General features: G+C 34.1%; 2 protein-coding genes across 2 annotated transcripts; one reads left to right on the top strand and one right to left on the bottom strand.

The window, feature by feature from the left end:
* The first annotated feature begins 2,044 nt into the window (after positions 1-2,044).
* On the top strand, positions 2,045-5,061 carry LOC140049092 (carbohydrate sulfotransferase 11-like). The gene is made up of 3 exons (XM_072093917.1): positions 2,045-2,195; positions 2,467-2,531; positions 3,135-5,061. The coding sequence occupies exons 1-3, from the start codon at positions 2,072-2,074 to the stop codon at positions 3,981-3,983; spliced, it is 1,038 nt and encodes a 345-aa protein (XP_071950018.1). The 5' UTR covers positions 2,045-2,071; the 3' UTR covers positions 3,984-5,061.
* Positions 5,062-10,639: 5,578 nt separating this feature from the next.
* LOC140049622 (uncharacterized) lies at positions 10,640-21,536 on the bottom strand. Its single transcript, XM_072094560.1, has 14 exons — positions 21,345-21,536; positions 20,851-20,938; positions 20,621-20,715; positions 20,417-20,519; positions 19,948-20,098; positions 19,357-19,481; positions 18,585-18,817; positions 18,185-18,388; positions 17,427-17,956; positions 17,042-17,294; positions 15,774-16,900; positions 14,820-15,017; positions 14,510-14,670; positions 10,640-11,550 (listed from the first exon to the last, which is right to left on the bottom strand). Exons 2-14 carry the CDS (start codon positions 20,917-20,919, stop codon positions 11,425-11,427), a joined length of 3,375 nt encoding a protein of 1,124 aa, XP_071950661.1. The 5' UTR covers positions 20,920-20,938; positions 21,345-21,536; the 3' UTR covers positions 10,640-11,424.
* Between the last annotated feature and the right edge of the window lie 222 nt (positions 21,537-21,758).

The following is a 21,758-nucleotide window of genomic DNA, read 5'->3' as shown; positions in this document are numbered from 1 at the left end:
AGCCAAAACCATTGACTCTGAAGTGTAACCTTATCACTTTCACTCTCTCTCTTCTCTCTCTTAAAAAAAATTAAAATAAAAAATGAATTTGGTATAAAATTCGCGTAAATCAAACATAAATCGGTTAAAATAAAAATACAAAACTTAAAAATAGTATGTTACATTGAACATACATCAAATCGTGCGACAACTCATCGCGTTCTAATGGCCTTCAAACATAAATCAATCAAATCAAAACATAAAACTCAAGAAAACTGTGGCTGATTAGCCTAAAATCAAAATATCAAACTTAATCACTTAAAACTTTAAAGAAACAAATGTGTGTGTCGTTGACACAAACTTATCCACAATATATCATTATCGTCACAACTTTATCGATTTAAGCATTTATATTCACAGGTAATTACGATTTCAATCAATCGACAAATTCGACTTTTGTACTCAATGTCAAAAAAATTACTATTAAAAGTACTAAGAAAATCTCCTGTTCTTGTATATCAATTGATTAATGCTTGAGATTAACGACTCAAAGGTTAAACAAAATATTTGTTACAAAATGATTGTCGTTCTTTTCAATATCTCAATATATCGATCATCAAAATTCAAAACTAATCTTTATCAAAAAAACTCGTTACAAATCAATACTTAAATATAAATTCAATTCTCTTTTAACTGAAATCACATCATTACTAAACAAATCTCATCAAATACGTAGACTATGCTATCATTAATTTAGCAAATGTCGTAATTTAAAGGAAATTCTTGCAAACAGATTAAATTAGTAACTTGTTGCATTATACAAACGTTTTATGAATCGTTTTGGCGATCCACTTATCGGTATCTGTTTATCATTAATAATCTCTTTAATCAATTTATCTGTATCGTTATATCTGTCGATATTCCACCAAAATTTGCGATCATTAGATTCGTGTTTTGTTTTATCAGTGTTACGTTTGGCTGAAGTCGGTTTAGAATACGAAACTAAAACTTGGAAATGTCCTGCTTTAAATCTACCTCGGTTTAATGTCATATTTGAATCATTAGGTGCTGTCATAATTAGATTAGTTTGTTCCTTAATTTGTTCTTCTTTCATTTGGAATGGGGCTGCTAATCCCATGTTATTCTCTACACAGTCAATGTAAGGTTGCAAGTTAAGGGGTTCTACTTTAGTTGGATGTGTAAGGGTATCTGATTGCAATTGGGCTGGTGTCCTATCATGTTCGTCGACAAATTAAACATTGTTTTCGTCATTTACTACGTTAACGGTGTTCTGAATTTTCTCATTTCAAAAATCTCCTAGAAATAAATAACTTTACAGCAATTAGTTTAAAATTCAAGGCTCGCTATAACACATTACCTCTTAATAGCAAAGTTGCAAAATGGCAACAGGACAATGATAGCACACATGTCCACTGTAATAAAGGATCTGAAGATCTAATCCATTCCTTTTTTATATGTAAATGTCTAAATGTTATCAGAGCCAAGGAGTTTATTATCTTGAAAGTGCCTTGGTCTTCACATGATTTGTTTAACTATTGGTCTCTTTTTATTTCTTGTGATGCGCTAATTGAACTTTTGGTAACTCTGAATACTTCATTAATGACCAAAAGTTTATGATATTTATAAGTTTTGTAAAAGATATCCAACATTAAATATGAAATATCAGTATAACTGCATTTTGCTAATAACCCAATTCTCTGCAGGATTGTTTAAAACTATTGAGTAAAAAAACAACCTTCACACACCAGAAAAATGGCAAAATCAGCACTGTCAACATGTTACAAGAGTTGTCAAACAATATAGATAAAACTCCTTGAAAGTAGGAAACCTTTTGCCATTTTGCTCTGACTGACACATGGAAGTCCAATAATAACCTTTGCATTATGTTAGATAATGTAATAACATACATTAAGTACGCCTTCAATCAATGCTTAAATATACGCCGTGTTAAGAGGTTAAGAGGACGAAGTCTGGGTACCTACACGACACCTCACCTTTCCAAAACCACATTATGGCTTTGATATAGTGTAGTACTCATTATTGCTGTTATTATAGGTACGTAGGCCTGACGATGATGATTATCAAAAGAAGAAGAATATGCCTACTCTTTTTCATTGGTGCAGTTATGTACGGCTTGACATACCTCATGTACATGGGATCTACAGCAGTTAACAAACCGTTAAATTTCAAAAAAGGTGAATAATAACGAGAAATTATTATATTATTAGGCGGCTATATACTAAGATGTTTGTTTCGGATTATATTGATAATTAAATAATTTCACTCGAGATTTGTTGAAAAAGCGTCACCAATATAATTATCGATTCGTCGACGAGGCCCGATGTCACTTTATTCATTTTAGACTACTTACTTTGTTGTATAATATTAAAATATACAACAATTAGGAGGTTGAGATGTGTATATAGTTTTCGTTAATGAAATAACTTATTATTTTGTATGATACAGAAATCAGACCAACTTTTTCAACCAGCCTAACTACTAACAGCAGTCACAATGGTTCAAATAAACAGGTAAATGTGCATTTTATATAAATACAAAGCAGGTCTACATTTTTAATATTCCATAGATTATTTCTGAATCTGAAACTGAAATAATTAATTTAATTCAAAATCATGAATAACAATGTAAAGTAAAAAGAACAATTTTTCAAAAAGTACAGATATTTTAAAACTCAAAGAAAAAAGGGTTTGGAATTGTGTCCGTCTCTTAGGTTTTCTAATTTTGGATAACAATAATTGTAACTTCTCGTGACAAACGCCGCCAGCTCGAGTTTAAAATGTATAGTGTTGGTTTAAATAATAATATTATTACACTGATAGTAGAACGACCTTTTTGGAAATTTTTAAATAAAGAAGAGTTTTGACCTTGCCTTGATTTAAATTGTCAGGTCACAACTATAAAATCTATTTTCCTAAATAATATGTACAGTATTGTTCTTTGGATTTCTATAGTTTTTTCCTTATGAAAAGAAGAAACATATTTCCTGACGATCGATTGTGCTTAAACAAAGTCGTATCGGTCTGGTTAAGCTTATTGTATATTATAATAATAAAACTTTTAGAACCGAATCTATCCTTTTTTTTTCTTCAAATAAATTCAATTTCCTATTCTAGATTAATTTTCTGGAAACCGAAGCTGAATTCATGGCACGATATTCAGCTTTACACGTAGAGCGCAACAAACACATAAAACAGATGTGCCAGCTCCACCGAAACAAAATAACTAAAATGACCGCTAAACCAATACTGTTAGTGAATGAAAAACACAAGATGGTCTATTGCCAGACACCAAAAGTTGCAACGGACAGCTGGGCTAGAATTATGCTGGTTTTAGCTGGAAAGACGAAGTACAACGATGTAATGAAGATGACACATACGCAAGTGAGTGCCGCGTGGAAGAAACAAGTCAAATATTTGAGTAGTTTTCCAGTAAAGAAACAAAACGAAATCTTGAAAAATTACACAACGTTTATGTTCGTAAGGAATCCGTTCTCACGATTATTGTCTGCTTACAACGATAAATTTAACCCAGAACAGAAGAACCACGGACAGTTTCAAGGAATATACGATACAATATGGTCACGTTTTAGATCAAACAAACAAGACGAAAGTAAAACAGTACAATTTGAAGATTTTTTAAATTTTGTTATAGATGGTATGATAACTAGATTTAACGGTCATTGGCGGGAAATGCACAGAGTTTGCTATCCGTGCGATATCCACTATGACGTCATAGGTCATTTTGAGGATATAGAAAACGAATCGAAATACATTTTAACGCGTTCGAAAGCAAACATAACATTTCCACATTCGACCGGGAAGCACTTCACAAATAGTTCAGGTAAACTCGAGAAAGCATACGCCAATATACCCGCCTCTCTTATATTCGATATCTACCATAAATTTAAGTACGATTTTATGTTATTTAATTACAAAATTCCAATTGCCTTTCCATTAAGTTAAGTTAGAAATCACGTCAAAGTATTGTGCTGCAGTAACTTTACTACTGCAGTAATGTATAATTTTAGTCCGTTTCAATTTAGGAGTGTTAATTATTATATAAGTAATAGTAGGCCTACAGTTGGTAAGTGCATTTTATCAATTATTATATTATTTATATTTAATATATTATTATTTGATACAGAATTCAAATTCTTTGGAAGATAAGTTAAAAACTTATATGGTGAAGGTTATTAAGTAACCCTTCCCACTAGAGACGAAACACGCAAGGACATCTATAAGTTATTTGACCAATCACAAGCGATAGATTATTCGAACTGTCGCTTGTCATTGGTCAACACGCTTGCGTTGCGTTTACGTCCTTGCGTTACGTCGTAGCGGGAAACAAGCTTTGGGTGTTTGCATAATTTAACTTGTCTGGCAACAAAACAATCAACAGGCTTGTTTTTCTTTTTTTTTATGGGACACTGGGTACACAAATAAACACAAGTGTAACTAGACTGTTTTAATTGACGTCTTACTCTACACATAGATGTATTATCTTTTTGAGATAACGCATGTACACATTTACATTAGATAATATATTGTTTAAAATGATTTATCTAACACTCAAGTGATATGTTGACATTTTGCAGAATTTTTATATGAATTTTTAATAAAATGAAACGAAAGGGAAGCATATTAATTGAAAGCTCTGTCTATATTATAATTTGCCCAAATATGGTAGTGATATGACATCATCATGTACATGGGCACATCACATTAGTCACATAAACTTTGATAGTGTAAACAATGCTTTAAGAAGTGATTTTATTTCACTTATTTGCCTTAAAATATTCATTTAATAAAAAGGAGAATCTGTAATGTTTCATTCCCGATTCAGTTGTTTCAGATGTTGCTGTACATGGCGGCAGTCTCTCTCTCCCCTCAGATCAGCCTATGACTCTCGACACAATCCCACTTACAGTATATGACCTTTGACATCGTGCACTACGTTTCAATTTGCGTCGATGGTAACACGTGAGGTGTTAAGTATGGCGCGCCAAGCTGTCATTTATTCAAGCAATAGAGATATCTTTGTTTTTAATAGAGATATCTTAGTTTTAAATAGAGGTATCTTAGTTTTAAATAGAGATATCTCTATTAATAGAGATATCTCTATTAAAAACTAAGATATCTTAGTTTTAAATAGGGATATCTTAGTTTTTAATACAGATATCTCTGTTAGTTTAATAGAGATATCTTATAGTTTTAAATAGAGATATCTCTATTAATAGAGATATCTTAGTTTTAAACTTAGATATCTTAGTTTTAAACTAAGATATCTTTATTTCCGAATAAATGACAGCTTGGCGCGCCATAGTAGTTAAGTCTTTAGAATTAAAAAGCTGTAAACTATGTTTGTATAAATCAGGATCCACTGGCGAAGTGTTGAACACATTTACATCCTACAATGAAAATGTGACAATGTGACATTCTCATTAATGTTCTATACTCAATACTGAAATGCTTTACTTGTCCATTATCATAATAAAATATCAATAGAAATTCATCTTAAAGATTGGCAGATATTAGTACGATAAAAAACAGATAAATATAAAATATAAAACAAAAATTCATATACAAAGGAAGTAAAATGTTTCTATAGGCACACGCTTGATTTTGTGCATTAAAATCTGTATTTTCCATGACCATGGTTGATTATACAGAGACAATATTTGGTCTGGTAAGAAATACCAGCACGCTTGACCGTGGGTCAAATTAATTAATTCTCAATGATTACATCAACCATTCAGAGAGAAAATAATAAATTGTATGCACTACTGATTGATAAATAAAAACGATATTTGACCTTGCCTTGATTTAAATCGTCAGGTCACAACTCTAAAATCTATTTTCCTAAATAAAATTGATTGATAGAAAACTCAGATATCTGACTTTTCTAGATCTAGAAAACTCAGAAAAAAAAAATAACAAAGTATAATAATTGCACTTATAGAGATATAATTCGTTTTACTGCATTTTTGTAAATTCAACAATTTTAGCCTACTTTGTATTTACTTGTGAACTGGAATTGATTTGACAATTATGTGTGGAGGAGATTAATAGGTTAGCTGATGTTTAAAGGTAAAGGTCAATACAATTTACTTCACAATTGTGACAAAATCTCATTATACGAAAATAAATGTATATTCTGAAAAATTTGTGCCAAAAACTTGTATCTCTGTAAAATATATAGCAGGAAAAATTATTTTATTTTTAACGGACCTTTTTATGGGATAATTTAACTTTATTATCACCAACCTTACTTTTTGTAAAAAAATATATGCACTGATGAAGGGCTAGTGTTGCCCGAAAGCTCTGCTAACTTTTCTGGCTGTTTTACTTCTCGTTTTGGTTTAGCTTTTCGCTTTTATTTTTTATCTCCATTGAGATCCAGCCACTGATACCCACAGCATTGTCATTTTTTCAGTAATTTGCCTTTGGATTTATAATATATAATATTCATTAGATATAATAAGTTTGCTCCATGGAATTTATATCTTAATTTTTCCTTTCTATATTGAAATTCATCTAAATATGTTTGGCCTTCTTTTCTTTTTTTTTTAAGAAAGCAATTTTACGTTACCATGCACAATGTCTTTTGGAATCTCAGCCTTAAAGCCCTTCTGGCTTATTTGAGATTCCATACATAAACAAAGACCAGGTTTGTTTTTGTCTTGATCTTTTATTTATTTTATGTGGAACAATAAAATGAAATGAAAATATCTACGGTCAGTCGTTATCAATATATAGCATATCATGGTAAATTGTTTAAAACAAAATATTTTATTAAAGCAAATATGTATAAATTAATAATATGTATATTCTCAGTAGAGCCCAACTCTATCACCATAGCCAACTCAGATATAAAAAAAGTGCAAGAAATAGCATTTCTGGCTAAAATATTCCATTAGAGTAGGGCCTACTGGCAGCAGAAACATGTCAATAGACCAAGTTAGAAATTTTAACTCTTTATCAATTTCGCGGCCATCTTGAAAACACTCAGGGTCGTCGAATTCTTCAGACTTTTTCCTGTTTTAGTACACCCAATGCAGTACTACCGACCCTTTGTTCGAGCCTACTGGGTAAATGCTTTGGGTTTCTCCATCAAGGCGGAACATTCTTTATGAACAGTTTGTTTTTAGTTCGCCACGTAAAGGTCGACATATAATATATCACAGCGCAAACAGTAGGTTGATACTTCTCTCAAAAAAAAGGTAACATTATTTATTTTATCTTAAAAGCAACAGTGAACTCTGCTCTAACACTCATTTTTCACACTATATTGATCACAACTTCGTTGATACTTATCCTATTTTTTTTAGGAAAGGTCAATTTTTTTCAAAATGTAATAACCTGTAGGCCTACAGCAATATAACAATTTATAACTAATGCTACGTAGTTTTTCCGGACTTTTGATTTAAGCGCGACCCACTCGTGTTATTTTTTAGCGTGAAAACAGTATAAAATCGGTTGAAATTACCCTGCATACTATATGATCAATATACAGTAAAGTTAGTTAGTTAGTTATACAATAAAGTAAAGTTAGTTATGTCGAACGGTTATTAACAATGAAAAACGATCATGTCTAACTTGCCTTCTATTATACGTTAAGACCAAAAGAGCTTAACAAGATGGAAATGGATGTATAATATCAAAGACATTCTCAACAAATGTGAAATGGCTCTTAACTGGACAAAAATGTTGTAATAATCAATTAAGCAAATTGATTCTTACTATATAACGAAACTGTAATAAAAAAAATCCTCCCTTAAAAGGAGTGTATTAATTGTAAATCAGGGAACTTCCTGATAAAAAAAAAAATCTCCTAAAAATAAATAACTTTACAGCAATTAGTTTAAAATTCAAGGCTCGCTCTAACACATTACCTCTCAATAGCAAAATGGCAACAGGACAATGATAGCACATGTCCACTGTAATGAAGGATCCGAAGATCTAATCCATTCCTTTTTTATATGTAAATGTCTAAATGTTATCACGGAGCCAAAGAGTTTATTTATCTTGAAAGTGCCATGGTCTTCACATGATTTGTTAACTATTGGTCTCTTTTTATTTCTTGTGATGCGCTAATTGAACTTTTGGTAACTCTGAATACTTGATTAATGACCAAAAGTTTATGATATTTATAAGTTTTGTAAAAGATATCCAACATTGAATATGAAATATCAGTATAACTGCATTTTGCTAATAACCCAATTCTCTGCAGGATTGTTTAAAACTATAATTGAGTAAAAAAACAACCTTCACACAACCAGAAAAATGGCAAAATCAGCACTGTCAACATGTTACAAGAGTTGTCAAACAATATAGATAAAACTCCTTGAAAGTAGGAAACCTTTTGCCATTTTGCTCTGACTGACACATGGAAGTCCAATAATAACCTTTGCATTATGTTAGATAATGTAATAACATACATTAAGTACGCCTTCAATCAATGCTTAAATATACGCCGTGTTTAGAGGTTAAGAGGACGAAGTCTGGGTACCGACACGACACCTCACCTTTCCAAAACCACATTATGGCTTTGATATAGTGTAGTACTCATTATTGCTGTTATTATAGGTGCGTAGGCCTGACGATGATGATTATCAAAAGAAGAAGAATATGCCTACTCTTTTTCATTGGTGCAGTTATGTACGGCTTGATATACCTCATGTACATGGGATCTACAGCAGTTAACAAACCGTTAAATTTCAAAAAAGGTGAATAATAACGAAAAATTATTATATTATTAGGCGGCTATATACTAAGATGTTTGTTTCGGATTATATTGATAATTAAATAATTTCACTCGAGATTTGTTAAAAAAGCGTCACCAATATAATTATCGATTCCTTCAAACGCGTCATGATCCGACGACAGCGTCGTCGACGAGGCCCGATGTCACTTTATTCATTTTAGACTACTTACTTTGTTGTATAATATTAAAATATACAACAATTAGGAGGTTGAGATGTGTATATAGTTTTCGTTAATGAAATAACTTATTATTTTGTATGATACAGAAATCAGACCAACTTTTTCAACCAGCCTAACTACTAACAGCAGTCACAATGGTTCAAATAAACAGGTAAATGTGCATTTTATATAAATACAAAGCAGGTCTACATTTTTAATATTCCATAGATTATTTCTGAATCTGAAACTGAAATAATTAATTTAATTCAAAATCATGAATAACAATGTAAAGTAAAAAGAACAATTTTTCAAAAAGTACAGATATTTTAAAACTCAAAGAAAAAAGGGTTTGGAATTGTGTCCGTCTCTTAGGTTTTCTAATTTTGGATAACAATAATTGTAACTTCTCGTGACAAACGCCGCCAGCTCGAGTTTAAAATGTATAGTGTTGGTTTAAATAATAATATTATTACACTGATAGTAGAACGACCTTTTTGGAAATTTTTAAATAAAGAAGAGTTTTGACCTTGCCTTGATTTAAATTGTCAGGTCACAACTATAAAATCTATTTTCCTAAATAATATGTACAGTATTGTTCTTTGGATTTCTATAGTTTTTTCCTTATGAAAAGAAGAAACATATTTCCTGACGATCGATTGTGCTTAAACAAAGTCGTATCGGTCTGGTTAAGCTTATTGTATATTATAATAATAAAACTTTTAGAACCGAATCTATCCTTTTTTTTTCTTCAAATAAATTCAATTTCCTATTCTAGATTAATTTTCTGGAAACCGAAGCTGAATTCATGGCACGATATTCAGCTTTACACGTAGAGCGCAACAAACACATAAAACAGATGTGCCAGCTCCACCAAAACAAAATAACTAAAATGACTGCTAAACCAATACTGTTAGTGAATGAAAAACACAAGATGGTCTATTGCCAGACACCAAAAGTTGCAACGGACAGCTGGGCTAGAATTATGCTGGTTTTAGCTGGAAAGACGAAGTACAACGATGTAATGAAGATGACACATACGCAAGTGAGTGCCGCGTGGAAGAAACAAGTCAAATATTTGAGTAGTTTTCCAGTAAAGAAACAAAACGAAATCTTGAAAAAATACACAACGTTTATGTTTGTAAGGAATCCGTTCTCACGATTATTGTCTGCTTACAACGATAAATTTAACCCAGAACAGAAGAACCACGGACAGTTTCAAGGAATATACAATACAATATGGTCACGGTTTAGATCAAACAAACAAGACGAAAGTAAAACAGTACAATTTGAAGATTTTTTAAATTTTGTTATAGATGGTATGATAACTAGATTTAACGATCATTGGCGGGAAATGCACAGAGTTTGCTATCCGTGCGATATCCACTATGACGTCATAGGTCATTTTGAGGATATAGAAAACGAATCGAAATACATTTTAACGCGTTCGAAAGCAAACATAACATTTCCACATTCGACCGGGAAGCACTTCACCAATAGCTCAAGCAAACTCGAGAAAGCATACGCCAAAATACCCACTTCTCTTGTATCCGATATCTACCATAAATTTAAGTACGATTTTATGTTATTTAATTACAAAATTCCAATTGCATTTCCTTTAAGTTAAGGATCACTGCAGTAACTACTTACTACTGCAGTAATGTATAATTTTAGTCCGTTTCAATTTAGGAGTGTTAATTATTATATAAGTAATAGTAGGCCTACAGTTGATAAGTGCATTTTATCAATTATTATATTATTTATATTTAATATATTATTATTATTTGAATTACAGAATTCCGATTCTTTGGAAGATAAGTTAAAAACTTATTTGGTGAAGGTTATTAAGTAATCCTTGCGCTACGTCGTAGTGGGAAACAAGCTTTTGGTGTTTGCATAATTTAACTTGTCTGGCAACAAAACAATCAACAGGCTTGTTTTTCTTTCTTTTTTATGGGACACTGGGTACACAAATAAACACAAGTGTAACTAGACTGTTTTAATTGACGTCTCACTCTACACATAGATGTATTATCTTTTTGAGATAACGCATGTACACATTTACATTAGATAATGTAATTGTTTAAAATGATTTATTTAACACTCAAGTGATATGTTGACATTTTGCAGAATTTTTATATGAATTTTTAATAAAATGAAACGAAAGGGAAGCATATTAATTGAAAGCTCTGTCTATTTTATAATTTTCCCAAAAATGTTAGTGATATGACATCATCATGTACATGGGCACATCACATTAGTCACATAAAGTTTGATAGTGTAAACAATGCTTTAAGAAGTGATTTTATTTCACTTATTTGCCTTAAAATATTCATTTAATAAAAAGAAGAATCTGTAATGTTTCATCCCCGATTCAGTTGTTTTCAGATGTTGCTGTACATGCCGGCAGTCTCTCTCTCCCTTCAGATCAGCCTATGACTCTCGACACAATCCCAGTACAGTATATGACCTTTGACATCGCGCACTACGTTTCAATTAACACGTGCGTCGATGGTAACACTTGAGGTGTGAAGTCTTTAGAATTAAAAAGCTGTAAACTATGTTTGTATAAATCAGGATCCACTGGCGAAGTGTTGAACACATTTACATCCTACAATGAAAATGTGACAATGTGACATTCTCATTAATGTTCTATACTCAATACTGAAATGCTTTACTTGTCCATTATCATAATAAAATAACACTAGAAATTCATCTTAAAGATTGGCAGATATTAGTACGATAAAAAACAGATAAATATAAAATATAAAACAAAAATTCATAAATAGAGAGAATTAAAATGTTTCTATAGGCACACGGTTGATTTTGTGCATTAAAATCTGTATTTTCTATGACCATGGTTAATTAGACAGAGACAATATTTGGTCTGGTAAGAAATACCAGCACGCTTGAAGGTGTGTGTCAAATTTATTTATTACTCTAGTATTACATCAACCATTCAGAGAGAAAATAATAAATTGCATGCACTGCTGATTGCGTATATAATAGTCACTTGGATTATGGCACACTAGAATAGTGTGGTAGTACCAACACCATAAAACCAACACCACCACCACCACCATCATCATCAGAACCACCATAAACACCAACTTCAAAACCAACACAACAACCACCACCATAATCAGAACCACACACATCAACTTCAAAATCAACACAACAACTACTACCATCATCAGAACCACCATAAACATCAACTTCAAAATCAACACCACAACCACCATCATCATCAGAACCACCATAAACACCAACTTTAAAACCAACACCACCATCATCAGAACCACCATAAACACCAACTTCAAAACCAACACAACAACCACCACCATCATCAGAACCACAAACATCAACTTCAAAATCAACACAACAACCACTACCATCATCAGAACCACCATAAACATCAACTTCAAAACCAACACCACAACCACCATCATCATCAGAACCACCATAAACACCAACTTCAAAACCAACACAACAACCACCACCATCATCAGAACCACCATAAACATCAACTTCAAAACCAACACCACAACCACCATCATCATCAGAACCACCATAAACACCAACTTCAAAACCAACACCACAACCACCACCATCATCAGAACCACCATAAACATCAACTTCAAAACCAACACCACAACCACCATCATCATCATCAGAACCACCATAAACACCAACTTTAAAACCAACACCACCATCATCAGAACCACCATAAACACCAACTTCAAAACCAACACAACAACCACCACCACCATCATCAGAACCACAAACATCAACTTCAAAATCAACACAACAACCACTACCATCATCAGAACCACCATAAGATCAACTTCAAAACCAACACCACAACCACCATCATCATCAGAACCACCATAAACACCAACTTTAAAACCAACACCACCATCATCAGAACCACCATAAACACCAACTTCAAAACCAACACAACAACCACCACCATCATCAGAACCACAAACATCAACTTCAAAATCAACACAACAACCACTACCATCATCAGAACCACCATAAACATCAACTTCAAAACCAACACCACAACCACCATCATCATCAGAACCACCAGAAACAACAACTTTAAAACCAACACCACCATCATCAGAACCACCATAAACACCAACTTCAAAACCAACACAACAACCACCACCATCATCAGAACCACAAACATCAACTTTAAAATCAACACAACAACCACTACCATCATCAGAACCACCATAAACATCAACTTCAAAACCAACACCACAACCACCATCATCATCAGAACCACCATAAACACCAACTTCAAAACCAACACAACAACCACCACCATCATCAGAACCACCATAAACATCAACTTCAAAACCAACACCACAACCACCATCATCATCAGAACCACCATAAACACCAACTTCAAAACCAACACCACAACCACCACCATCATCAGAACCACCATAAACATCAACTTCAAAACCAACACAACAACCACCACCATCATCAGAACCACCATAAACATCAACTTCAAAACCAACACCACAACCACCATCATCAGAACCACCAACTTTAAAACCAACACCACCATCATCAGAACCACCATAAACACCAACTTCAAAACCAACACCACAACCACCACCATCATCAGAACCACCATAAACACCAACTTAACAAGGCCATATAGATGGCTGCAGTCGCGTGCTTAGTGTTTACCGACCGACCGACCAACCTACCAACTGACCGAAATTACTGAACATGTTTAAAAATGTTGAAATGTTTAAAAAGTTATATTTTTTTAATTTACACGTGCGTAGCCGGTCACTTTTGACGTGCTCGTATAACGTAATTTCGAGTTGAAAAGTAAGTCAAGAAAACAGAAATCGGGCAAAAAGAGTGCGTAACAACATTTAACGCGCAGTGCGCGCGCAAAAATCTGCGCACTCATGGCAATTTTGTAAACGCTTAAAATTGCCTGAAACGTACTCTTATTTCGTCGAAAATAAATTTTGAAAATTTTAAGCGCGCATACGCATGCATTACATGCACTACGCACGTAATTGTATTGCCATATGATGATTTATGCCCTGAAATTTATGAGTACCAAATTTTATTTAATTGTGATTCATGGTTGTGAAGATATGATTACAAACGTGATTTCGTTAAATCGTGCGTAGACCGCGTAATTTTTTATTGCGCACCGTGAAAACATAACCACATCAATTCCTGGCCATAAGGAATATACTGTGAAAAATTGACTTAGCTAGATGAAACTGATATCAAGATAAGGTCAGAAAGCGATAAAACGCATAGTGATACCGGACCGACAGTGAACTATAGAGTCGCTTCCACGCGACTAAAAACAACCAACACCACAACCAACACCATCACCACCATAAACACCAACTTCAAAACCATTACCACCATCATCAGAACCACTATAAACACCAACTTCAAAATCAACACCACCATCAGCTTCAGAACCACCATAAACACCAACTTCAAAACCATCAGAAAAACGGACATCAAACTGCCAATTGCATCACATTCTTTGTTTATAATGACGTATAACTTACCCTAGATTTTCTGAGTTGTTTTCTTATCTGCAAGTCCCATCTGGCCGATAGAGCTCTACGACAAGGACCAACATCTGAAAGAAGTTTCTTTCTTTGACGAGCTTTCTGTTGAGCCATAGCATTCAAAGCACCCAAGGCACAATCAAATGTCGGAACTTCCCCTACAAAAAATTCATAACGATTAACCAGAAATATAAACTATTTTATAATTTATTGTGCTTATAAACTAAGTATCATTCACTTTGATACAGAATAGAGTCACTGAACACTATTCAGGTGTTTGTACATAGAATTGCCATTCATTCGTTACCTCCTTCTGGTGTTGCCTCTTTACAAGCTTCTAAAACTCTTTTCATGAGGCTAGGCCCTGCCAGTGTTCTTGACACTCCGATACGAGAAAGAATGCTACCTGGTGTGAAGCGACTTAGTGCAGACCCAGGTTGGTTGGTCTTGTTCTCCGTTTTGTAATCTTTAAGACTACTCCAATCTATCTCTAACAAATCTTTTGCTGCATGTAAGAAAATAATAAAAATTAGGAGAAATGACAGTAAAAGTTGTGTGGATTAATTGGATTACATAACTATTGTTATGGAAATAAACTCCGAAAATAAGTGATGCTTGGGAATGATCATATAATAAAAGCCTCATCGTTCTGGTGGTAGAACAAGTCTCTACGGATAAGGACTATAAACCGTAGTTCTAGAGTACACATCTAGCTCATGTGCACTTTAAAGAATCTAGTACATCTTTCAAGACGAGTAGGAACGGTGTACTAGTATACAAATAATGAATGTTTATGAGTGCAATGGTACAAATAATGGCACGAGGTGAATGATGAAAGGTTATATCAACGAGGCAAAGCCGAGTTGATATAACCTTTCATCATTCACCAAGTGCCATTATTTGTACCATTACACGAATACAAAACATTCATTATTTGTTTTATATAACATCTAGACGTTTTTTTTTTCGTACACAAAAATGTTTCAAAAAGTACTATTTAACGATCGTTGAATAGTGCGTACTATTGCACGCCATGTAACCCACATTCGTCCAATCAAATGACAGGAATTTATATAGGTGTTATATAATACTGTATATACACGGCCACTGTCATAAGTAATCAAGAGGGCCCCTTGATTGTCAGTATATGTTTTTAGGGTCACCCTCTATAAATATAGGTATAAAATCAATGCTCCATAAATAAGGTGAAATAAAATAAAATGTCTAACAAGGCACTTGCACTCAGTTGTATAGGCCTTACCTATATCAGATTCAGGTTCCTTCGTTTGTAAGCCTGCTGTATCAGTAGATTCACTATGTAAGACTTTCTCAATATCATCATCATCACTGAATGAATCATAGATATTATTGCTAGTATTCTCCATTTTTACATCATCCTCAAAATGTCTAGGCTCAGCTACTGGAGACCTGTCTCCTTTTGCTTCCACACAGGTGTCAATGCTCGGAGGAGGAGGAGGAGGAGGAGGAGGGACACTTCCTTCGCTCGATACCTCCTTTCTTATCTCAACTTGTTTGAAAGGTTCTGTGTTAATTACCGGTTTGTCTGTTAATCCGCTCCGAGTTTCGCTCCGAGGTCTCTCCCCTCGCACTCTTTGATATCGTTCCCGCTCGTAATACTCTCTTTGTCGTTTATTTTGGTTATCAGAATTTACAGAACTCTGTTGACTAGAAGAGCTGCCTCTGCTATGACTTCTTCTAGAACGTTCTTGTTGTTCAGACATGATTATCCGTCTCTCTTTTTGCTTGTACTCTTTGGGTTCCTTCTTTTGGTCTTCAGATTTCATTGGAATGTCTTTTGGTGTTACCGCTAAAGATTCTTCTTTCTTTCTATCAGAAGAATCTTCATTCCATATCTCTTCACTCCCTTCCTCATCTGACCAATCACTAAATACGGGTTCAACTTCTTCTTTCGGTGGTCTGTCACTGTCTATACTCTTATTTTCAATGTTTTCTTTATTTTTTTTGTCTTCGCCGTTGTCTTCCATTCCATGTTTAACTGATGCTTGTTCTAATGGTCTGTCATTCGGTCGGAATGATTCCTGAATAGCCAGCCCTGTTTCTTTATATCTTGTATCCCTATCTTTAGAGTCCTCTTTCCTGTAATCTCTTTGTTCTTCCATTGACCAATCTTTATAGCGATCCCTCCCGTGTTGGGAATCCCTCCCATGTTGTGGATATCTATTGGCATCAGCTGGCATGTCTGCAGGTCGACGGTAACCTTCACGGGGCTGTTCTCTTCTTTGGTCTCGTGGGCCTGGACTTGGACTTTGTCCCAAGCCTCTTTGTCTACTACTTGAGCCAGACTCATTAAGCTGCCTACGCTTCTGGGATGGCGATATAGGTCTTACTTCGTCTCGTGGTCGTTTTCTAAATAATAATAAAAAAGTAAATAGCAAAGTTTCAAACTCTGACCTCATATCATTATTTTATTGCTTTGTACATTATTATTTTTTATGTCAGAGTAAATAAATGTTACGAAACTTGATATAAAAAAAAATTTGTCCTTACCTTCCCTCAGGATTGTCCTTACGATAATAAGCATCACCGTGATCACGGTGCTCATATCGCTCGTAATTCCCTCGCCCTCGTCGCTCATCTTGAATTGGGGGAGCATGGTGACGTGGTGCATATTTGTTCATCCGATAACGATCATCCATCGGAATATGAGGCGGAATCGGTACATCTCGATAGTACTTACCACGACCTCGACCGCGGCTGTGTTCTTGCGGTGGATACAGTTCTTCAGATCTGTCTTTGTAGCCTAATTTTTGTAAAATAGAGACAGATATATGGTTATATACATCAATAAACAATATCAAGTTTTAAGAAAGTTCTGTTTCAGAATTCATTGTGAATTTGGAAGTGCAGGAATGTATAGGTTATGTGTCCTTACCTGGAGGTGTAGCGTATTTGCTGCTTTTTCTGGAGTCATATCTTTCAGATGACCCGGTCCTGTACTGCTCTACCCTCGGTCTAGGAGATATTGAACGTTTAACAGCTGGAGAGTAAGACCTACGTGAGCTTGAGGGCGACGGTGAGTGAGGTCTCTTTCGGAATTGAGTAGGTGGTGTTGGACCCCTGCTTGAAGTTTGAGACATATTTCCATATGAATGGGAAGCACGACCTCTTTTTGATGGTACACTAGGCGAACAGTCACGGTAGCGTTCAAAAGGTATTTGCTTTTGAGTAGGGGGAGAGGAAGGGCTACGATCGCGGTTTACGGAGTAAGGAGATTCAGATTGAGTTGGCGTTGAGGGAGAATATGTCTTAGATGGGGAAGTGTATCCACGGCCCTTTTGATTTTGCGGCGGCGGTGGCGGTGTCAAAGACGCTCTCTTGTGTGGAATCATTTCCGATACAATTTTTTTCTTTTGATGAGTAACATTTGAAGGCAGTTTTTCATCCTTTGGTCCAGATCGACTCCTGTGCAGTTAATAAAAGGACATATATGAGAGAAAACTCGGATAACTAGAAATAAAATAGCAGTTAATAATTGATACACTCTTTCTCAAGGGTGGTTAAAAAAGATACTACTGTCCATGTGACTTATTTATCATTATGTGTTGCCCAACTGAAGATTAAACAATGACAAAATATATGATATTGAAAAGTGTTGGCCTCGTACAGACATATATTGTTGTTTATTCATACCTTTTTCTTTTCTTTTCTAAATCTTTTGATTTTCCTTCAAATTTTGCTACTTTTTTCTTGTTTTCTTTGTGTTTAATTTTCTTTGGTTGATCTAAATCATGACCTTTTGACTTTTGACCTAAAGACGCTTGTTTACTTGAACTTATGTGACCTTTATGTTTCCCTTTTGGCTGATCTGGTGAAATAATTCTTTTATCCTTCACACTGTAAATAAAAAGAAATGCTACTTATTGCCTGTAACATTTTTGAATCCGGTCAATTCAACGGTCAATTCAACAGTCAATTCAACGAAACTCGCCGTAACGTTACATCAACTTAATAATATATATAATATTTTCAAGGACAAATACCATAACCGTTAAAATTTGTTAAAACATGAGGAAATGGAATATCAACTTACGGTTTATACTTTTTTTCACGAGATCTTCCACGCTTCTGCTTTACTTCCGCGGTGGCAGCCTTATCACGTTTACCCTGTTTTAGCAGTCTCTTTTTCTTTGTTTTGCGACTAACAGGTGACGGAGATCGCGACAGACTTTCTTCACTGCTGCTGCTACTGCTACTGCTGCTGCTACTGGAGGTGCTGTCACTATCGCTACTTGAGCTTGATGATGAGCTACTCTCACTGGAAGACTACAAAAATGGTATCATTATCTATCAATCTAAAATCAATTTATTCCATAAAAGTAAGGATATGCACAACAATGTCATTAAAAAGTTAGGAAAAAGGAACTCAAAATAAGTAAAGCTTTTAAGCAGATGCCATTAAAAAACAATAAGGTAATAATATTAAAAAGTTAATAATAAAAACAAATGGTTGTGATAATTATGATGTGTTACCTATGTGTGCGTTATGAAAATACTTAGTATTTAGGACCAATTTATCCTTGAAGTGTGATTGGTGAATACGGCCATTATTCATGAAATCATTAGGGAAAGGATTAAAATGTTTAGTGAACACAGTAGATCACTAAATTTGATTGGCTTTTTTGGATAGTAAAGCATTAATTTGCTGTAATTTGATTGGCTTGTAGTGGATGATTATTCAGAATGCTCGGTTCAATTCCCAGTAGTTCAATTCCCACGTAAGTGATTTGATCCAACTGTCGCTTGTCATTGGTCAACTCGCTGGCGTTGCAATGGGAACCAAGCTTTAGGTGACTAGAGGTTACCTTTTCTGGTTGTATATGCTCTCTCTCACTATCAATTTCTTCCATCTGCGCAAGTTGACGTTTTAATTCTTGCCTTCGACTTTCTAACTCGCGTTCATGCTCAGATTCTTGATCTATCCAGTCATCTGAAACAAATTTCAAAGTACTGTATTTAGGCAAATGCTGCAATACATAGCTCATGTGTATCACATATCATAGAATTGAAATCATTTAGGCTACATCATTACAGCGTTGTATGTGATATTTCTTAAATGATACAGTAGTCACATACGAATCACATGTTGGGTTGTATCATGGAATTTAGCTAAATACTGTACATATAGTATACAAATAATATTTGTGTCAGTCAGGGATTGGAATACAAACTTCTAGCAAATTGCAAAAATAGTTAATGTTTGCTGGTTGTAATAATAGTTTAGTCTAGCATATGTACTTGATCTGCCAATTTCTGTAAATTCAACTTAACTGCAGAATTAATTAATTTATTAACAAATTTGCTGCTTGTTTGTTTGCTCACCTTGTGAGTAGTTCAATAAGCGATTTTCTAGCCCTGTGTCTACAACTACAAGAGGTACAGTACTGTTGACATACCTTGTTGTGGGTACCTTTCCCAGCCTGCTCCATCCTCATCATGCTCACTACTAACTGGAAGCCCTTTTACAACCATCGAACCCATATCTTTAGATTTCTTTTTCTTGCGTCGATCTGGATCCTTATCTTTGTTCCTTTTAGATTTTTCCCTCTGAAAATAAATTTCAAAATTCTTCAGTATTTCCTACAAAACCTTTGTAATTTCATGAATGGTTTTTTAATATTTCTTGTGTGGATATTTTCTGATATATATTGAAATGCTATTTTTTATCTTAATGTGTTACTTGGTAAGAGGATTCACAGACTCTTGTTATAGGGATTTAGTTCCCTTTTGTGTTTCCTGCTACTTACTTTGTAGTAGTTTGTTTGTTGTTGTTTTATGATTGGCAATAAAGAATAAGAAAAACCTCTTGCAATTCAGTTAAACAATAAATGTAATAATTTATTTCATGGTTTATTGCATTCTTACTTTAGTGGAAGGTGATCTAGATCGATCATAGCCATGCTTTTTTAATTCAGAACGTTTGCTTTCAACTCTTAAACGAAGGTCACCGGAATCGGCTTCTGAAGATCTATGGGCAAAATATAAAGAATTTAAAAATGGAAAACATTCATTTTTATTTTTTGATGATTACAAATAGTATTGCATCGCTTTTTACAGAAGGGAACCTACCTGTAAGGGCCGTGCAAAAAATGACACTTTGATCCAAAAACACAATGCCCATCTCTTAACCAGTTTCGGCATTTATCCTGCCGACCTCCATCACGCTGTAAAATGTAAAATGGTTACTAATACGGTATCATCCTGTATCATTGTTTATATAAACATAGCATATAGGCCTACAATAAAAACAGTAGTGTAGTCATTTCATTTAAAATGATTTAAAAAAATAAACAACATACCCCTCCGCTTGCCCCTGGACCAAGTCGTTCAAAAACACTAGGGCGGCGTGACTCTGAATTATCTCTCATTGTTAAATGTTGCTTAGACCTACAAAACAATAAATAAAATTATAAAATACCGGTTTAAAATCACGTTTTAAAATACACACCCCACCTCAGATTCTGACAAAATGCATGAAGAGAATAAGGGATAGTCGTGTATTACAACGATGACGTTTTCAATTCCTACGTAATATTATGTACCCTATTTGATTATTCAGTCTGTTGTTAAAGACAAATTTATGGAACAGGGACGAAACGACTCCTGTCCCATGCCCATTCATGCAATGACAACAGGCTTCTCTAACTTCTTTCTATCTTCTAGGCCTAGGCTCTAGCATGAGCATAGTAAGCCGTCCGAGCAATGAACGGAATAAACAGTACACACTCTTTTAGCTAGCTTAGTTTCACAATAAATAATGAGTATAATGTAATTCACAATATATTATACTTACCTTTAGTTTAAAATGTAAAAGTAATTTATTTAGTCACAAAACTTAGCCCCCAGCAGCAAAACATTTATACCACCACCACTAATCAACAGCGCACTCACACGACCGACCTTTTATTTCTATCGATCAAAAAAGATCGATATTTGTCGATATATATATATCGATCTTTGTTTTAATCAATCAATCGTTGCATTTTTAAAGCGCCAACAATCATTGGCAAAAAGAAAAAATCAGAAAAACCAAAATCCATCCGATTCATCCAGTCAGGAAATAGTAACAAATTTACTTGTTAAATTAAAATTTCTGGAAATGTATTAATTATGTATTATTCACTATTATAATGTATTTACTTATAAGCTTGTAAAATACATGGGTGGGCATTTATAGTATCAATCAACAGACACAATTAAATAAAAA

The sequence above is a fragment of the Antedon mediterranea genome, chromosome 5 (assembly GCF_964355755.1).
Source record: "Antedon mediterranea chromosome 5, ecAntMedi1.1, whole genome shotgun sequence".
Classification (NCBI taxonomy): Eukaryota; Metazoa; Echinodermata; class Crinoidea; order Comatulida; family Antedonidae; genus Antedon; species Antedon mediterranea.
Note: the sequence above shows the minus strand (reverse complement) of the source record. Positions and strands in the feature narration are given on the sequence as shown.

Bases quoted from the DNA above. Each gene is read 5' to 3' on its own strand.
- LOC140049092 (XM_072093917.1), top strand. From the start codon at position 2,072: ATGATGATTATCAAAAGAAGAAGAATATGCCTACTCTTTTTCATTGGT. The intron at 2,196-2,466 runs GTGAATAATAAC...TGTATGATACAG, and splicing joins ACCGTTAAATTTCAAAAAAG to AAATCAGACCAACTTTTTCA. The intron at 2,532-3,134 runs GTAAATGTGCAT...TTCCTATTCTAG, and splicing joins ACAATGGTTCAAATAAACAG to ATTAATTTTCTGGAAACCGA.
- LOC140049622 (XM_072094560.1), bottom strand. From the start codon at position 20,919: ATGAGAGATAATTCAGAGTCACGCCGCCCTAGTGTTTTTGAACGACTT. The intron at 20,520-20,620 runs GTAGGTTCCCTT...TTTTGCCCATAG, and splicing joins TTTTTGCACGGCCCTTACAG to ATCTTCAGAAGCCGATTCCG. The intron at 18,389-18,584 runs GTAAGTTGATAT...TTTTATTTACAG, and splicing joins CGTGAAAAAAAGTATAAACC to TGTGAAGGATAAAAGAATTA.